Source organism: Mus musculus, chromosome 10, assembly GCF_000001635.26.
Source record: "Mus musculus strain C57BL/6J chromosome 10, GRCm38.p6 C57BL/6J".
In the NCBI taxonomy this organism is placed as follows: domain Eukaryota; kingdom Metazoa; phylum Chordata; class Mammalia; order Rodentia; family Muridae; genus Mus; species Mus musculus.
The window spans coordinates 30,530,738-30,550,616 of NC_000076.6; the positions used below are offsets into that span (position 1 = coordinate 30,530,738).

Here is a 19,879-nt window from a genome sequence, read left to right on the forward strand (position 1 = left end):
TGTAGCTATGTGGGTTCTACCAGCATTAATGGGCTTACAGATTTTAGCCTTCACTCGCTTCAATTCTGACCATTTTGACCCGCTTCAAGAAATGTACATCTTCTATGGCTATCAAAGCACAATGCCAATATCTGAAGTACCTTTGATGTTTCCACTTTTCTCCTTTTTTTCCTTTTAATTTGCCTAGCTTCACACATAGGCCAGCTAATCTTCATGGTTAACATCTAATGTTAGTCAAAATGGAGTTTTCCCATAAACCTTTAGTAAGGTTGAGGAGGTTTGTCTAAAGGAGAGATTCTAAGCCTCAGACTAAAATGTCTATGCAGATCCCTTTCCAGTTCAACAAGGCTACAGCATAATTAACTTAGTAAGAACGTTCAAATTTTACAACAAAAATAAACCAAGCACACAGCAATATCCCAAGAAACTGGGGTAGCAGCCCCATAAAGGAAGCTGGTATATCATAACAATGTATATATGAAGCTCCATTTTGTTCCATGACTCTTGATTCTTAAGCAACTACCTTAAGAACTAAACTCCATCCTCTTAAGAGACTGTGGACAATGCCTCACGAACAAAGGGATAAGAGCCAAGTTCCAGGTTGGCTTCAATTATGTGTAAATGTCAATGGGCTTTTCGCACAGAAGGAAACATATGTGCGTCCTGAGGCAGGCCTCTTTTAAGGGGAAAGTAGGTAAGAGTGTTCACCCCAAAGGACAGACAGGAATGTGCTGTTTCTCTGATTCTATGGCTAGATAGAATCACAGATATGTTTATCATTCCATTACAATTCTACACTCTAGACTTTATGTGTGCAAGCCGCACTGTTTTAGAGAAGAACTCAATGTTTTAGTTAAGTGCAAACACCATCAGTCTAGTGCTTTTGTGTCTGTGTGTATGTTCTGGATTAAGGCACTTTTTGTTGTTTGGATTACAAATCACATTACTTGATAAATATCTGAGAGGAATGGGAGGGATGAGTTGAAAATGAACCTCCCTTACTCTATGAATACAATCCTAAGGGGGAAAAGCCTCATGCAAATGTTTAATTTTCTAAGTGTCTTTGTAATGGAGCAAAACCATACTCTTGAAAAAAAAAAGTGTCAAGGTTTTCATTTTGGTGTAATTTATTCTCTTTTGGTTAGAAAGGTCAGCAATAAGGTCAATTGCTTCCTTGCTAACACTGCCTCCATTTCTCCCTTACAGTGCCCCAAATGTCACAATGCTCAGCTTTATCTACAAAGGTTGTTCTGTGTTTGTTTTTAATTGTAAGAACTACTAGAAGTTTGAAGAGATTCTGTGGGTAAAGTGCTTACTAAAGAGTGTAAGGACCAGAGTTCAAATACACAGAACCCACACAAAGCTTGGGTTAGTAGTTGCGTGTAATCCCAGTTCTCCGAAATTAAGAGGAGAGGAGATAAGAGGAGATGCCAGGGGAGATTCAAGGCCAGCCAGTTTGTCATACAAATGATGGGACAAACAAGGAGACTCTATCTCAAGCAAACTGGAGGATACGTACCAAGGATCTCCTAAACTCCATACATACCCACACATAACACACGTACACACACCATATATACACACATACATAAACACATAATATAAAAAGAAATATAATAAAACAGCACACAAAAGTAATTTTCCCAACAGCCACCTGTAACTTTAAATAAATAAACATTAAGACTTACTCTTCGGTATTTGGTATCTCCAGCACACTGTGCTAGAAGTTTGCCTAGCATCAAAGGCACCTTATTCAAAGGACAGAGTTGCTTATAATGGCGTCTAGGGAATAGAATATTAACATCTAATCTCCTGGTGTCAAAACAAAGTCTACCCTCTGCTTTCAATGTATATTGAGTATAGAACATAGTACCTTAAAAGATATTTCTATGTCTCAAAACTCAAATTTTCAATCAAATTAAATAGCACAATTTTTCTGCCCCAAATTTAACATAGCTTATAGTTAGAAACACTATTTGTTTTAAACATGTTTAGGAAATTTCAAGATTTCAGAGTTTTCTCAAAGCGGAAGAAGTAGAAGTCCTGAGTTACCTCCCAGAGCTGAACCTCAAACTGTTTTATTGCTCAGTCCACATATTTAAAGAGTTAATCATAAGGAAACTGGTGGCAAATTGGCTCAAAAAAGACTCATGCTGGGCAGGAAGAGATCGAGAAAATTTTACCAGATTTTAAACTAAAACAAAAGGAGAAGAAAAGAAACCCAAGACTACCTACTCCAATATTTCTGCTCAGCTATCACAGGAAAAAGAATTACTCAACAAAAATGGCCTGGAAGGGGGTGCTCCTGATGAGACTCCACTAAGGTAACCATCTGGGTTTCATGGCTATTTAATATATGCCAGAAATAAAATTATATACTTTGTCCTATTATAAACATTAAGTAGGCCAGTCCACAGACCACCTACTGTTCCCTTCCAGGATACAAATTCAATCTCTGGGGTTTTGTGACCATGGGCATGTTGTCAGGAGATTCCTACGGCAAGCGCAGGAGGGGAAGCTCATCTACCACACAGCGTGCTCTGTAACTTCTGTAGGAAGTAAAGGCTCGTTTTGTAGGTAACAAAGTTTGAGGGCAATCATTTTGGGTTTTTGAGAGTGGGTTTCTCTTCAGGTAGCTCTGTCTGTACTGGATATCTCTCTGTAGAGCAGGCTGGCTTCAAAGTCAAAGAGATCCACCTGCTTCTGCCTCCTGAGTGCTGAGATTAAAGTTGTGTACCACCATTGCCCAGCTTAAAATAAAAAATTTTTAAAGAGAGAGAGAGAGCACTGAAGCCTTATATCTTAAAAGAAAGATTGATTAGAAGCCGCAGTTTCTTCATCACTTACAAGTTTCAACTTTAAAACAATTAGATACGTTTAAACTCGGAGAGACATTTCAGGAATGGGAAGCTGAACTTACTAATAAAAAATAAGAAAATAAACCTCACAGCTGATGCTCAAAAGATTTCAATTAATAATAATAAAAGTAATTTGATTATTCTTACTATGAATTCATTTTTTTGGGCAGGGAGAGTATAAATATTGTGAATTTCTAGAACTTAGTTTAAGTTTTGAGACAATCCACAAAAAGGGATTAAACTAAATATCTCACATTCCAATTGAGTCAGCTAGAGATTTAATACCCATCCCCCATATATCCTCAAATACTTTAAAGTAAGACCATGCATAACAGGAATAGTACAAATAAATTACCCATGAACACTTTTAGATCTCCCCTAGTGTACAAATACCACCCCAAATAAACAGGGAAGACTTTAGATGTGGTGAAATCAGGAGCACATGACAAGGAGAGCGCAACTAAATGCCTGACCTCTGCACAGCATTGGTCATTTGTGGCTCCTAAGCCATGCAAGATAATCCAGTGAGCTCATAAAACCAGCAGTCACAGTACATTAATGACGACGACGACGACAACAACAACAACAATGACGACGACAACAACAACACCACAAATCAAATAGGCGCTGGTTAGAAAGAAAGTATCCATTTACTGCCACCTCACTGAGGTACCACCAAAAGCAGAAAGCTATTAGCAGCTAGAATTAATGGGAAAAGTGGTTTGCAAAAAAGGTATTTCCATGATGGACATTACGTAGACTCAGCAAAGTTTTTCCTTCAAGAAAACTACAGCTTCTGTCTCAGTGAGTACTGATGAAACCCAATGCCTTTGCGTGGCCGTCAAGGACTTGAGCTGCTGTGCCTGCTTTTAAATGTAACTTTCTCAACCAAACATTGAAGGTAGTTAGTTAACGTGACCAACAGTCAAGTTTTAGGAATGCAAGAGCAAATCCAAGGAGCAGACACCTTCAGAAGCACAAGGGCCCTCGTGGAGGTCTTGGGGTTGGATTCTCCACAGTTCTCAGCCCTTAGGTTTCCTTGCCTCTGCATGGCCACTGTTATGACTAATATGGGATTTATGGTTAAACATTCCATGAGAAATACTGAGTATCACATAATTTTTAGAAATTCCCAGTAAAGTTTATTGGTGTCAATGAAAAACAGTCACAACTAAAAGTCAAACCAAGCAACTTTACAAAATGAGTAAGTTCTAAATCACTATTAATTACCTACCATGTATGTGGCAGATACAATATTGTCTTTGTAAAAATATAAACACTTTCTCTCTCTATATATATATATACCAGTCCCTGACACTTAACAAGGCTCAAAAGACATATACATCAAAATAGTCTCTAAAACAAAGACCATTTTGAAATTATCCAATTTTGATTAATAGCAGTTATTTATATAAAAATTGTAAATCAGCACAGGTTTTTTAATCATATGCACAAATTCCCATCCAAAGCCTTTTTATAAAACGCTCCTTCTTTCCTGATTGTCAGCATCAGAGTTTTCACTCGTGGCTGCATTTTTCTTCCTTGGCAATTCTTTTTGTTACACCACTAAAATATTTCTCACGGAAAGAATTATGTCCTTGGTACGGCAGAAAATGATCACTCAGCAGGTGTGAATACTTGTCCCGGTTCTGGAAGGATAGAAAATACAAAATATAAAGACATGTAAGTTATTTCTTTTGTAAACCTCTTGTAACCAGACTAGTCATTCTCTAAGCAAGTCACAATACATTTGCTTGGCTTTACAGTATGAATACACACCCTACATCTGCATCACACTTGGGAATTCCAAGTGACATCACTTCACCTCACTGGGCAAAGAGAAAGAACATGGTCAGACTACAACTATCTCGCCGTTCCCTGAAATCATCTGGGCTGTGGAAAATACCAAAGAAGCTTCTTGTCAAGAGAGAAGGTATACACCAGGAAACTGTGGCAGTTTGTAATGTCACAAAGTTACACAAAACTTCAAACTGTGTCCGCATTCCATCAGCACAAGAGATTCCAACACAAGAGATGCAGATGCGGGGTGACTGGGGAGTTCCACGCCTATAGACTTCACAGCTAAATAAGGCCTGGAACTCAGATTACTCACTGGGCATTGAAAGAGTTGATCTGGGTTAGAATGCCCCACACATTCTGGGTTAGATGAGAGGACTGACAGAAACCTGAAACATTAGTTTCACACTCAGTCTCACAAACAATTTCAAGTAGAAACAGAAACCTAAGTTGAAATAAAGTTCCATTTCCTATGTATTTCTTTAAATTCACATTCAACTACACACAGACTTTTGGAAATTTACTGTAAATTCATATAGCACTTCCCTTAATCGAGTCTTGCTTTCTTGTTTTTTGGGTTTTTTGAGACAGGGTTTCTCTGTATAGCCCTAGCTGTCCTGGAACTCACTTTGTAGACCAGGCTGGCCTCGAACTCAGAAATCCACCTGTCTCTGCCTCCCGAGTGCTGGGATTAAAGGCGTGCGCCACCACGCCCGGCTGGAGTCTTGTTTTCTTCTTTGGCACAAGAGTCAAACACTGGCTGCAACTCCCTCCTAGCTCTGCCTTTCTGCCCACTATTCTCCTTATGGCTTCCATAGCCACATAGGACCTCTCAAAATACACCACAGTTACCTGCAGGAACACCTTACTGCACCTGTGATGAGGACTTGCAGAGAGAAATGCAGAATGCCACAGTGCCAGGCAGTGCCCCTCTCTCACCCCAGCTTCTAATGTGAATCCATCAAGGAGGGAGAAGATAAGAGTCAAACATTGTGGAAAACGGGTTTCTTTCATGGAGCAAAGAGATAGCTTGGCAAATAGATTATCACTGAACTAAAGGAGAAGAATGAGGCAAACTCTTGACACAGAACGGACAGAGGTGACCAAATTGACTGTAGGCATGGTGAAAATGACACACCAGTATTTTGAGCAATCAATATAGGCTCATAAAAAAGAACTCTGAGCAGTAAGGGCAAGATGTATTTTCCTCAGTGCCACAGAGACAAGGCAGCAGAAGTATATAGCCAGCAGACAGTTGATAGGATCATTAGCTGTCGAAATGTCAGGTGCTCAGGGAAAAGATGCATTCTCCTCATATTCTGAGAAACAGAGAGAAATCTGTGTTGAGTAAATATATGAGTCCTGTGCTCAAATAGCCACTTTCTAAACGAACTATCCCCCAGCTGTGAAATACAGCATTACAGAAACTCCTGGAACCCCAAAGCTCTGAAATTCCCTGGGCAGCCAAGGACCTGGCAGCAGTAAGTCTTGCTTCGAGATAAACCAGACATTCAGGGACTATGGCTAACATTCCCACCTCTGTGGGAATATCCTAACAGAAAAATGTTCCTCATGGAACATCTATCATCACATAGAGATGCCATACAGAATGACATCACCACAATTCAAAACAAACAGCAAATTCAATTTGTTTTCTTTCCCCGCCCATAGGTCTTTCAGTTCCTCTTAAGGCTCACACTTGGGTGATAACATTCAGCTCTACATATTTTAAACCGTACTCTCCTCTGTTCACACTGCCTCTCATCTCCATCAGGAACAGCTGGAGGCTAGGCTTCACTCAGTATCCTGAAGGCCATCAAGCTTCTCTGAAAGGGAAAGGGTGCTCTCAAGCAACCGTCTTTGACCTTCTTCATTCACTCAAGGTCTTTATTTGGTTTTTATAACCGTCCCACACCCACCCACGGAGATCAATCATGGTATCTATCATTTATGTATTGCAGAACCACAATTCTGTACATTTCTAATGAACAGAAATACTGCATGCATATGAAGTAGAAAGTCACAGCTGGGAAACCACAGAAGTGAAAGCTGTGGAGATGAAGAGTAAGGCCACAATGCCCACTTTAGGAGTAGTAGCGCTGTTGGTAAAAGCGGGTGTCAAAGAGAAATGAACAACTGCCTTCCCTTGGAAGTTTGCAGCTCTCTTTCGTATCAACTCCTCCTTAAGTAAACCTTGCATCTGACAACACTATTGCTTCCTGTCATTTCTCAGCCAGTAACTAAGCTCGGGAGGAAAACACAGAAACCATCAGAAACCAATAGCTCTCACACCTCTCTCCTTTCAAAGACAATCAGCAATTGTAAATGTTACAGGAAAGAGACGGGTTCATTTATAAAAGCACTACTATATTTGTTACCAACTGGGTCTTGTCTATGGTAATTATTTAATTTTTCTGCATTCTTTTCATCTGTGTTTTGGAGATAGGGAAACAGAGATTGAAAGAGCTTGAACGATCTGCCATAAGGCATACAGCTGGGAAGCAGCACTGTGGGGTTGCTGCCCAAGTCACACATCAAAGGCTCAATGCTTTTCTCATTATTCTTCTGTCCTTTTAAAAAACGAGACGTTATGTGAACACATATAGATGACTCAGTCAATTTCCCACATGGTAGATTAGTGGGTCCTTCAAAATGGAGCCTGACATTTAAAGGACATTCTTCGTGGAACAGCAATGTTATGGTAGCACACACTTTAGATCTCAGCTTTTAGACAGAGCCTCGTAACCACTGTCCTATCAGTATTGCTAATTGTACACATACGCCATCTAGGAACTCTAACACACTTGCCAAAGGAGCCTCACAAGCCAGTGGTTCACTTTCATGCACACACTACCCTCTGCTGGCTAATGCAGATAGTTCTTCTTCATGGGATTTCCTGATGTAGATGAAAACTGTTTCTAGCTGTGAAGACTGTACACCCGACTATCAGGAGCACCCTGCTTCATTTGCTGAAAGTCTTAACTGTTCAGAACACCTTCCATCATACAGCCCTCCTATGGCCAGGATGATCACACTAGACAGTATTATCATGGATGCACACCGTTTCATCCACAGAGAATGATGCAGAGCTAGGAAGACGTACATACTTCAAAGATTCTGAAGTGGTGCCACTCATCTGGGTGAAAAACAAGTCCTTCTGTAGAAGGAGAAAGGAAAAGCACACAAAGTTGCCCACAGTCACGTGAGCTGTGTGTGCTGCTCTGCTTCCTGCACAGCTGAGGCAGTGTCACGATTTACAGCCTAGACGGCCTTTAGACGCTCCACCTTCCTGCCTCTGCCACTGCACGCAGGGGTTACAGCTTCATCACACCTAGGTGACTGTAAATTTTGTATAACTTAGTTCTAAATTAAAAAGGCAGCATTAAAAAAGAACTTCAAGGACATTAAAAAGAAAGTGTTTCAGGTACTTATAACTTTGTACTGGAATGTAAAGGGAAATAAATTGTCAAGAAAAGGAACTACAAATCATGCAGCACCACAGGAAACGCCATTCTAAGGAGAGCTAAGGACACTCTGGATTACAGAAAGAACGCATCTTTAATAGTGCATCTCAATCAAGATGGTACACTGTTTAGACTGGAAAGGAAGCGAAGATCCTTCGCTGAAAACACTTAGGTAACCTTGCCCTAATTCTGGTCTTCCTGTGCAAGTCTGCCACTCTTGTCCTTCACCTCCTCCTTAAATAAAGTAAAAGTGGTACGTTCTCCACTTCAGCTGCTTCTGGTTTGTTTTACACGGGAAATAAAGCCTACTTGATATTATAGGACTAAAATAGTCTGTTCCAGGGACTTCAAGAGGAAACTAATGGTAAAATTTGGTTTATTTCCAACAGGAAATTTCTAGCTGTCCCCAATTACCTTTTCCTTCTCCTCCTTAACATGTTTAAATATTGTTCATTATGATTTTTATTGCAAATGAGGGGCCCCAAATAATCATTAAACAGTTCTATAAATACTAAACAGTTCCATATACACTGGACAGTCCCATATACACTAGACACTTCCACATATACTAAACAAACAGTCCCACATTAACAGTTCCACATATACTAAACCGTTCCATATACACTTGCATATATTGAGGAAAGGCCTGGAGGTCTGTGAGTTCACAGATCCTGGTGGGAGACATCAATGACACACTTCCAAGCACACTGGTGTTAAATGGTGGGATGAATTGGCAACCCGTGGGAATATAAAGGAAAGGACACTTATCCAAGAGCTGCAGAATAATGTAACCTTTATAAACATTCAAAGGCAGAACTCTATGTAAAGAAGCTGAATATGGAGAAAGCGAGTCCATTTTGGAACCTGAAAGGAGACTGAAAGTTAAGGCGCAGTGAACAGAAGACAAAGCGGCACCAACTACACCTAATGATAATACCAGGAACAGAGTCACCAAAACAATTTAAAAACTAGATTTTCATTATTCCCTTTCCGAAAAATGTTTTGGCCTGCTGTCCAGGAAATGAGATGGAAGGAGACTGTGCAGAAGCAGACAAGGCAGCTGGGAGACTCACAGTAATGAGGAAAGTGAGACCTTCTGGTGGATGGTTCTTAGGGGGATGTAGATATACACAGGAAAATCAGCTACTCAACTGTTCCAGTCTAGAGTTCTCGGAAGTCATCCTCGAGTCCAGCACCTTTGCCCCAGTTATCCATCCATCACATCACACTGTGTCTATCTCATCCCCAAACTCTTACTTCCTCTTCAGCTTCACATCCCCTCACTTCTGGTTCACAGCTCATCTCTTTACTTCTGGAGGTCTGGAGCCTTGTCAGAGCGTCACAAGCTAACATCCCCAGCTCAAGCTGCCCTTCACTCTGAAGTGAAGGGCAGGGTCATAATACATACACTTCTGCCTCTCTACGAACAAACACCCTTCATAGCCTTGCCGTCACTCATAGATAGGAGAGGCATACACCGGTATATAAGGCCTTTCACATGGGCATTGCTAGTTTTTCAGGTTGTCTCTAGATGTTTTTCTCCAAGACACCCAGCATCCATTGAAGCTGAAATATCAGGATCCCCTGCATATCCCAGAGCCCTTCTCATCCCTCCCAGACTTAAAACGACAGTTACCTCACCAAACTGCACCTGTCTCTTGCCTCAAGCACCATCTCCTCAGACAAATGTGTTGTGTTCATGCAGCCACTCTCACATGGCACTACAACCCCAACAGCTTACATAGAAAGAGTCGGGGTGACTTTCTCCTAGTGAACAAGCGCTCTATGGGTAAGGACAAAGCCTGGTCTACTTAAGCCCAAGACGTGACAAATACGGTCCCACAAATGCAAATGTTGAGTACAGCACACCATGAAGTTCTGTCTCTGTGAGAACCTATGTTTAAGTTAAGGAAAGAAAATGTGCAAAAATGGGAAAGATGAAGGAATGAATGTAAAATATGTTCAGTGACACAACTTCCTCCATTCTCACAGCACCTACTCTGGAATTTCTCCTTCTCAAAGCAAAACCCAGGACCAATCTCCTCACCTTCTTCCCTTCACTGGACAGCCATCCTCAAAGGCTCGCATTAACTCAGCTCTAAAGTCTCTCTGACCACCAAGTACCCACACTGACCAAACGCAGCATTTTGCTTCACAGTACTTCTCACTGTTAAGAGCTAATTTTACAGAACCTCCAAATCACCACTTACAAACCTAAAGACAAGCATGAACTTAGAAACTGCTTGTTCTTCAAGCTGCAGGGAGCTCCCTACCCAGAAGATAAGCTTGCAGGATTCTAGAGTCCTTTAACAGAAACCCAACTGCTTCTATTTCAATTGTCATCAGGTTTAAGTCATCTTAGAAGTGGCAGTTCCCGATAATAAGATAACGATTTCTTCTGCGTCACTGTTCATATAGAACCAAGTAAATACGCAAATACAAACAACTTGTAAAACTCATTCCATGATAAGTGAAAACCAGTACTGTTGTCATAGCAAGCACCAGCAACTGAAGGGTGCTCTTCTCATTGGTCAGCAAAGACTCCAAGGCTGGCGGGTGAAAATCAGGCATGGATACAGATCCTTAGAGAGTATGAGGAAGAAAGCTAAGTGGTGGAAAGAAGGCAACAGGCAGAGGAGGATGAAATTTGAGTGACTGCTAGCGCTGAACATAATGGGCCTTGGTTCAGCTCCAGGGTAATTACCCATGTTCAGCTTTTGTTTAAAAATCCTGCTCTCCTTATCATGGCTTCCCAGCGTTCTGCATCTGGTACTGGACGGTAGACATAGAAACCACTTGTGCTAAAGTTACACAACTATAAACAACATTAGGCCATTTCCAAACCAAGGACAAGCAGGTCAAAAGTCTGGTATCCAATACCATTAAATCTGTAGTGTTGTTCTTAATAGGAACACAGTAAAGGTGAAAAACTTTATCCTTGTATCTGCATTTTTTCAGTTCCTTATAAAATTAAACTTCAAAATATTATGATGCCTAAAGTCTATGAAAATATACTACAATTTTATCTAGAGTCTCAAACTGATGGACAATTAATAAATGAAGTTTGGGCATTAATACTCAGAACATAATGTATTTTATTGTAAAATGAGCATTGTGGACATCCATGTACACCATGGTGATACAGAAGCATGAATGTCTCCTATACGTATTAATAAAAGCTTATATCTCTATCAATGAAAACTGTCAAATATTAGAATACTCAACAGACCAAAATAAACAGCAATTAATTAAACACCATTTTATATTTAATTGTAACTAACAAGAAGCAAGAATCTTCTTAAAGAGCAAAGGATGAATAACATACAAAAGCAAGTAGCTGTACACTTCCACTTTAATTCTGAAATAATGCTGATCCTGTGAAACTTTATAAAATTCCCAAAATCCATGTAAAGAATTAGTAAAGATGTATATGTGTCTTGCTGGTTTTGCTTAAGGGTAAATTCAAATGAAAGTAAGAACTGGTCACTGCAAAGGTCAGAACAGACTTTACAGTGCTTCTACTGAGACACACATCACAGGGATTCATTAAACTATACATCTCTTTGTTGAGGAAAAATACACATAAGATTTTCTCTCCGTTGTCTCTCTAAGGTGGGTCCACTCAGGAGAGCACAGGCCACAGAAGCAGCAGAGCAGCTTGGACAGTGTCCTACAGGCCTACATCTGCACTCAGGAGGTAAGGCTGTTTCACAGCCCTCTGTGCACTGGTCTTGCCAGGAGAGAGCTGGACTCCAAGGAGTGCTGACACGGGCTTACAGACTCATAGGAAGAACAAGCTCTAGCCAGAGACAGCAAGAACATATAACACCACAGATTACCAGATGGCAAAAGGCAAATGCAAGAATCTTACAGAAACCAAGACCACTTGGCATCATCAGAACCAAGTACTCCAACCACAGAGAGTCGTGGATTCCCCAACCAACCAGAAAAGCAAGACTTAGATTTAAAATCATATCTTATTATGCTACTAGAGATTTTAAGAAGGACATTAATAACTCCCAAAAAGACATACAGAAGAACACAGGTAAACAGGTAGAAGCCCTTAAAGAAGAATCACAAAAATCCCTAAAGAAGTACATGAAAACACACACAGGTGAGGACTTGAACAAAACTATCCAGGATATAAAAATGGAAGTAGAAACGATAAAGAAATCACAAGGGAAGACAACTATGGAGATAGAAATCCTAGGAAAGAAATCAGGAGCCATAGATACAAGCATCATCAACAGAATACAAGAGATGGAAGAGAGAATCTCAGGTGCAGAAGATACCATAGAAAACATGGAAACAACAATCAAAGAAAATGCAATATGCAAAAAAATCCTAACTTAAAACATCTGGGAAATCCAGGACACAATGAGAAGACCAAACTTACGGATAATAGGAGTAGATGAAAATGAAGATTTTTCCACTTAAAGGGCCAGTAAGTATCTTCAACAAAATTATAAAAGAAAACATCCCTAACCAAAAGAAAGAGATGCCTATGAACATATAAGAAGCATACAGAACTCCAAATAGAGTGGACCAGAAAAGAAATTCTTCCCAACACACAATAATCAGAACAACAAATGCACTAAACAAAGAAAGAATATTAAAAATATAAATAAAGTAAGGGGAAAAGGTCAAGTAACATATAAAGGCAGACCTATCAGAATTACACCAGACTTCTCACCAGAGACTATGAAAGCCAGAAGATCCTGGGCAGATGTCATATAGACCCTAAGAGAGCACAAATGCCAGCCCAGGCTAGTATACCCAGCTAAACTCTCAATTACCATAGGTGGAGAAACCAAAGTATTCCAGGACAAAACAAAATTCACATAATATTGTTCCACAAATCCAGCCCTTCAAAGGATAATAAACAGAAAACTCCAACACTAGGAGGGAAATTACACCCTAGAAAAAGCAAGAAAATAATCTTTCAACAAACCTAAAAGAAGATAGCCGGACAAACATAATTCCACCTCTAAAAACAAAAATAACAGGAAGCAACAATTATTTTTCCTTAATATCTCTAAAATCAATGAACTCAATTCCCCAATAAAAACATATAGACTAACAGACTGGCTATGTAAACAGGATTCAACATTATACTGCATATAGGAAACCCACTACAGGGACAAAGATAGACATTACCTCAGAGTAAAAGACTGGAAAACAATTTTCCAAGCAAATGGTCTGAAGAAACAAGCTGGAGCAGCTATTCTAATATTGAATAAAATCGACTTTCAACCTAAAGTTATCAAAAAAGACAGGGAGGGACACTTCATACCCATCAAAGATAAAATCTACCAAGATGAACTCTTAATTCTGAACATCTAAGCTCCAAATGCAAGGGCATCAACATTCATTAAAGAAACTCTAGTAAAGCTCAAAGCACACATTGCACCTCACACAATAATAGTGGGAGACTTCAACACCCCACTTTCATCAACAGACAGATCCTGGGAACAGAAACTAAGCAGAGACACAGTGAAACTAACAGAAGCTATGAAACAAATAGACTTAACAGATATCTACAGAACATTTTATCCTAAAAGAAAAGGATATACCTTCTTCTCAGCACCTCATGGTACCTTCTCCAAAATTGACTATATAATCAGTCACAAAACAGGCCTCAGCCGATACAACAATATTGAAATTATCCCATGCATCCTATCAGATCACCAAGGACTAAGGGTGATCTTCAATAACAACATAAATAATAGAAAGTCCACATACATGTGGAAGCTGAACGACACTCTATTCAATGATAACTTGGTCAACAAAGAAGTAAGAATTTAAAGACTTTTTAGGGCTTAATGAAAATGAAGCCACAACATACCCAAACTTATGGGATACAATGAAAGCAGTCCTAAGAGGAAAACTCAGAGCTCTGAGTCCCCCCAAAACGAAACTGGAGAGAGCATACAGTAGCAGCTTGACAGCACACCTAAAAACTCTACAACAGAAGGAAGTAAATTCACTCAAGAGGAGTAGACAGCAGGAAATAATCAAAATCAGGGCTGAAATCAACCAAGTGGAAACAAAAAGACTTATTCAAAGAAATCAACCAAACCAGGAGCTGGTTCTTTGAGAAAAATCAACAAGATTTTTGATAAACCCTTAGTCAGACTAACTAGAGGGCACAGGGACAGCATCCTAATTAACAAAACCAGAAATGAAAAGGGAGTCATAACAACAATATCTGAGGAAATCCAAAAAAATTATCACATCATACTACAAAAGCCCATAGTCAACAAAACTGGAAAACCTGCATAAAATGGACAATTTTCTAGACAGATGCCTGGTACCAAAGTTAAGTCAGGATCAGATAAATGATCTAAACAGTCCCATAACCCCTAAAAAAAAAAAAAAAAGAAAAGAAACAGTCATTAATAGTCTCCCAACCAAAACCAGCCCAGGACCAGATGGGTTTAGTGCAGAGTTCTATCAGACCTTCAAAGAAGATCTAATTCCAATACTCCTCAAACTATTCCACAAAATAGAAACATAAGGTACTCTACCCAATTCATTCTATGAAGCCACAATTAATCTGATACCTAAACCAGACAAAGACCCAACAAACAAAGAGAACTTCAGACCAATTTCTCTTATGAATATCAATTTCAAAATACTCAATACAATTCTCACTAACTGAATCCACGAACACATCAAAAACAATCATCTCTCATGATCAAGTAGGCTTCATCCCAGGGATGCAGGGATGGTTCAATATACAGAAATCCATCAACATAATCTACTATATAAACAAACTCAAAGAAAAAAAATCACATGATCATCTCATTAGACACTGAGAAAGCATTATCTTGTCTTCTGACCCATTCCAGATATTTGCTGTAAAAATACTAACTTGATTCTTACACTCACTCAGGTTTAACTTACTAGATTCCATAATTACCACAATATTTCTATGTAGAATAAATAGCCTCACGAACAGTACAGTAACTCCTGGGAAATAGTAAGTTTGGCTGGTACATGGAAGCAATTCTACAAAGAGAAGTATCGAACACATTAGCACCATCAGACACAGAGTTTAGAGTCAGAGGAATCAAGTACAATAGACAGTAAGATAACAGGGTTGTGCTGGATTCAAAATTGACATTTGTTGAGGCTGTCATTGTGCCAATAAATACAGAAAGCACTCCAGGAATTTCTCAATATTCTAAACAGCTAATGGTAAATCATCATACTTGGGAAAGGATTTGATTTCCACAAAGAATTACTGGTAAGTTATCCAGTACAAAATGTAAAATATTATTCGAAGAAAAACAAGCTGTTACTATAAAATAATTGTACCGATATACCTTAATAAATATAAGTACATAACTGTTTGGAACACAATGAAAATCATGTCCATTCCACAGATTCTATCATCTGAATATGCACTTAATAAGATGAGGCTGGAATATGAGCAGCTGGTTGGATTTTCTAAACTACTACAGCCATGCATTCTCATCAGATCACATGCACATATACACCGTAATATAAATACCCACACATCTCATGGATAACCGTCAACTACTTATGTAGATGAATAGCTTAGTTTCCTTAAAGTCTTAATATTGGAGCCTGATTTTTGAGGATAATTTATATCATGTGAAAACTTTATAAACATTATCTAATAATAAAAACAATTAACTAAAACACTTATATAAAGTAGCAAAATGTAATATTTTAGAAAAATCTATTTAGAAGATATGATTAAGATATGGAGAAAGATTCAGATCTGTTGGCGTAAACCAAATATGTCAGTGTAAATAGTTAACTCAGAGCCAATCAGGCTCTAAGTTAAAGGTCAATTACAAATGGGGGAGGGGTGAAGGATGGAAAGTGACAGATACAAGGGCAGTGTACAGAATAAGTCACCACTGTGAAAGGCCTATGAGATATAAATCAAATGATAACTAATCAAACAGAGACTAGAGATGGGCATTACAAAATACTCAGACAGAATCTCCCTGTTCTGCATGCCCTATGCAGACAGGGCTGGCCCAAACAGCCAGTGCATTTAAGAGCCTGTTAGTCCTGAGAGGACAGCAGAGAGAGCATCCTGATGTGTCTCTGCAGCCTCGTTACATGAGGTACTATTCACATCACTTCTAATCTGGATAGAAAGTAATAAATGTTACTAAAACTTTTCTTTCTCAAATTTATATGTTGTGTGTGTGTACGCATACATGTGAGAGAGAGTGAGTGAGAGAGAGAGAGAAAGGAGTGAGAATGCAAAGATAGATGAATAGGATGACTGATATTACCTAATAGATGAGAAAATTTTATCTTCTTATATAAAGAATCACTGTCTCGACTAAAATCTTCCAATCAGCCGGTGAGGTGGCCCAATGGGTAAAGATGCTTAACCACCACACCTGATGACCTGAGTTCAATCCCTGGAATCAACATGATAGAAAAGAGCCGAGTCCCTCAGGTGTCATGTGACCTCCACGGGTGCTATGGTATGCATATGTGTGCACATATACACTTTTGTAATAGCAAGTACAAACATTCAGGTCTGCAGTCAAGAAGTTCTGTTTCTGCAACAGGAATCTGAGGAAGCCTAAGGCGTGGGTGAGTTTCTATGCTCTTCAAGCCAACCAACCACTCTCCCATTCCTACCACAGCCACAGCCGAGTGCACCAAGTTCAACATCTGCTTCTTCCTCAACCTACCTACTGTACTATACAGTTAGAATCAAGATGAACATCTCGAAATACTCCAGGAAAACTATTTAGAAAGATCTGGATTTTTGACTCTTCCAGAACTTATACTAGAAACTTACCTCAAATTCCTTCACCTTTTCCATGGTGATCAGGCGCCTTGCTGTGTGACTGGAAAGCTTCTGTTCACAGTTGCTAATGAGTCTCAGGCAAGGGTGCCACGGCACCATCTCCTCAGTGTACCTGAAGGCAGGAAGCTGCCGGTTAGGAACAGTCAAACAGGCAACACGGAAATCAAGTGTGCTGTCGTAAGATCCATAAGCAATCTGCTGGCACTTTACAAATACGTACCAGCACCAAAAGATGTAGCTCAGTATTTTACCCCTTGAAGGGAAGAATACAAAGACAGACAGGACGAGACAGTGAAAGGGAACCAGACAGAGGGAGCTGGGAGGAGAGAAGGGAAGATACACATGAATGTTTTAATGCGGAGTAGCAAACAAATCACAAAACTGCAAGATGATGATGATGCCCTAAAGGGTCCACAAAAGCTGATCAGACAGAAGTGCAGGTCACAGCAACTCCCTGACAGTCAAGACCATGATTCATCTGGAGTTTTATCACGTCTTCAATAAAAAAAAAATGTTAAGGACGTCTATAAGATGTGTAAATAAGTCTAAAGTTATTTATGAAATAATTCAGATAGCTAAGTACAAATAAAACCTCCAGGGTATATTAGTGCCCAGGTCACAGTCACTAGGCTATGACCCTGAGTCATGGACATGAGCAGAGATGACCAATCCCTACATCACAGGATAATGCACGCACTAATAGAGCCCAGAACAAGACACCAGTAATTGTGGGACACGGCTGAAGCAGAGAGAAGAGCAGCAGGAAGGGCCTGAGAGCACTGACGGCAGGCTTTAGTTTTTCTTTGCAAACCTTCATGTCTTTCTGAATTGTCTCTGCACACATTTATGACATGAGCTAAACCTCAGACTCTAAATGGGAAAGGTAATGGCTAAGGACCCTGAACCAGCTTAGCTGCTCTAATGTGTCAGCATCACCCTGACCACCACTCTTGGGGACTTTTCGATGTCTCTCTGACCTTCAACAACCTCCTCCTCGCTGTCTCAATCACATGCTCAAAACCATCACCACTCACTCACCAGGCGGCACGCAAGCTGCATTTCACCCCATTATCAGAGGAAGGAATTCTCTTCAAGTCCTTCTTGGCTAGTCCTTAGGGAACTTGTGACCATTTTGGTTTTTTTCTCCTCTAAAAAGTCTTTAGCACTTACTCTACAGACAGAAATAATGTACTTTTTATAAAACTAGTCCATATCAAATTTAGAATCTCCATAGAAATATTTATGACATGAAGAAATATATTTTACATCATGACTGAAACTAAATTTAAAAATAGAAACAAAGAGGAAAATATGGCTTTGAACTTAAGCTTATACACAGTATAACCCATGGGTCTCTAAAACAGTGTCATGCTTAAGAATATACACTTATTTTTAGGTAGGATCCTACTTTTCACTATGTAGTGTAAGTTGGCCTCATATTCCAACTCTTTAAAGAAACCTTTTATGTATACTGACTCGTGTTTTGAAAGGACATTTGAATACGCACAAATAAAAATTTCTTATACTTAGGCTTCTTATATAACTATAAAATAAAAATATAAATCAAATTCACCTGTAAAAAAATAATTAAAAGTAATATTAAATGACATGAATAATGCTAGTATTGCTCAAACAAAGTTGCCAGTAGCTAGCTTTCTCTTTTGAGTAGGGTATGGTAGGCACAAACCACAGGATTTGTTCGACAGCATATAAAGATATTTGGAGGTTGGTTTTTTATTTTGGACTCCCAACATTACTGTGAGAAACCTCCTTTCTCATTAGCCTCTTACAGTCCGCTGTATCTATGGACTGGCTGTAGGACACCTCCTACCCTATACAGTAATCCAAAGAGTCCGGCAAGTCGGGAGACATTTGCATAATTATGTATAATCTCCTGTATTCTTTAAATCATCTTTAGATTACTCAGAATACCTAACAGCAAGTTGGGAGACATTTGCATAATCTATGTATAATCTCCTGTATCCTTTAAATCATCTTTAGATTACTCAGAATACCTAACACAAATATAAATGGTACTTGCTATACTGAATTACTGTGAAAATGGTAAGAATAAAAAGTCTTAGGTTTAGTATGTGTAAAACTATTATACTCCAAATTCAATTTTTCATTGAAGATTGGCTGAATCCAGATATAGAAACCACAGGTATAGAGGACTAACTTTATATATGAATGACCAAATCAATGGAAAACATATGTCCAAAATAATACTGAAAATTTGAATAGTAGCTTAAAAACATCTTCAGTGTATACGGAATTCCGTATTAGTGGACTGTTTGCCAACTATTAAATCTGTACTTTGCCTAGACAATTATATTAATACCTAACTCTGATTTTATTACTGTTTCCCTGTAACTTAAGTTACCTATTTAAAACTGAAATCAGACCAAACAGGCAAACCACACAGATTTAGATCAGTGGTTGCTAAAGGCAGGAGGAGGGGTAACTCCACTTGGGGGTTTCTTTGGGAGTAAATGACGTTTCCTGTGGGGCGGTTGTCTTTATAGTGGGACGGTTGCACAATTTTGTGGAAATACTACAAACCACAGGAAAGAGAAGTGTATAGTGGGAAATGCATGAATGCAAATGATATCCAAGAGGTTTCTAAAAGCAAAACTAGTTATACACATAAGCCTCTAGCTCTTCCATGAGTCACTTCTCAGTCACTCTTCTTCCTATAAAATGTTAAGTTCTTTCTAAATGTTATATATTTCACCTCCCGCCTGAAAAACAGACTGCAAATTTACTGACCACTGAACTGAATCATTCTTTGTTTCCTAGATAAGGACAAAAAGATGTTCTCTTCCATAAATCTACTGAATACATTAAAATATATTCCTAAAATCTTGAGACATGTTATTAAGCTCCTTGGACATCATTTATATTTTATGTGTCTCCGTGTATGTTTGCTACCTGTGTGTGGGTTTCCTCAG

General features: G+C 39.1%; 1 protein-coding gene across 11 annotated transcripts in view; it reads right to left on the minus strand.

Moving 5' to 3' along the window:
- Positions 1-3,487: 3,487 nt before the first annotated feature.
- Trmt11 (tRNA methyltransferase 11) overlaps positions 3,488-19,879 on the minus strand; it is a 67,925-nt gene continuing 51,533 nt past the window's right edge. For 9 of the 11 annotated variants that reach the window (XR_003948811.1, XM_006512877.3, XM_030245319.1 and 6 more), the window contains 2 exons: positions 16,920-17,040; positions 3,975-4,507 (listed from right to left, as the gene is read on the minus strand). Coding sequence is in view for 10 of the 11 variants with exons in the window: in XM_006512877.3 (XP_006512940.1) it covers positions 4,376-4,507; positions 16,920-17,040 (253 nt within the window). In the remaining variant the exon portion in view is untranslated. Of the gene's footprint in view, positions 4,508-16,919; positions 17,041-19,879 lie in introns of all 11 variants that reach the window. The other 2 variants (NM_001358806.1, NM_028604.3) reach the window with 1 other exon arrangement.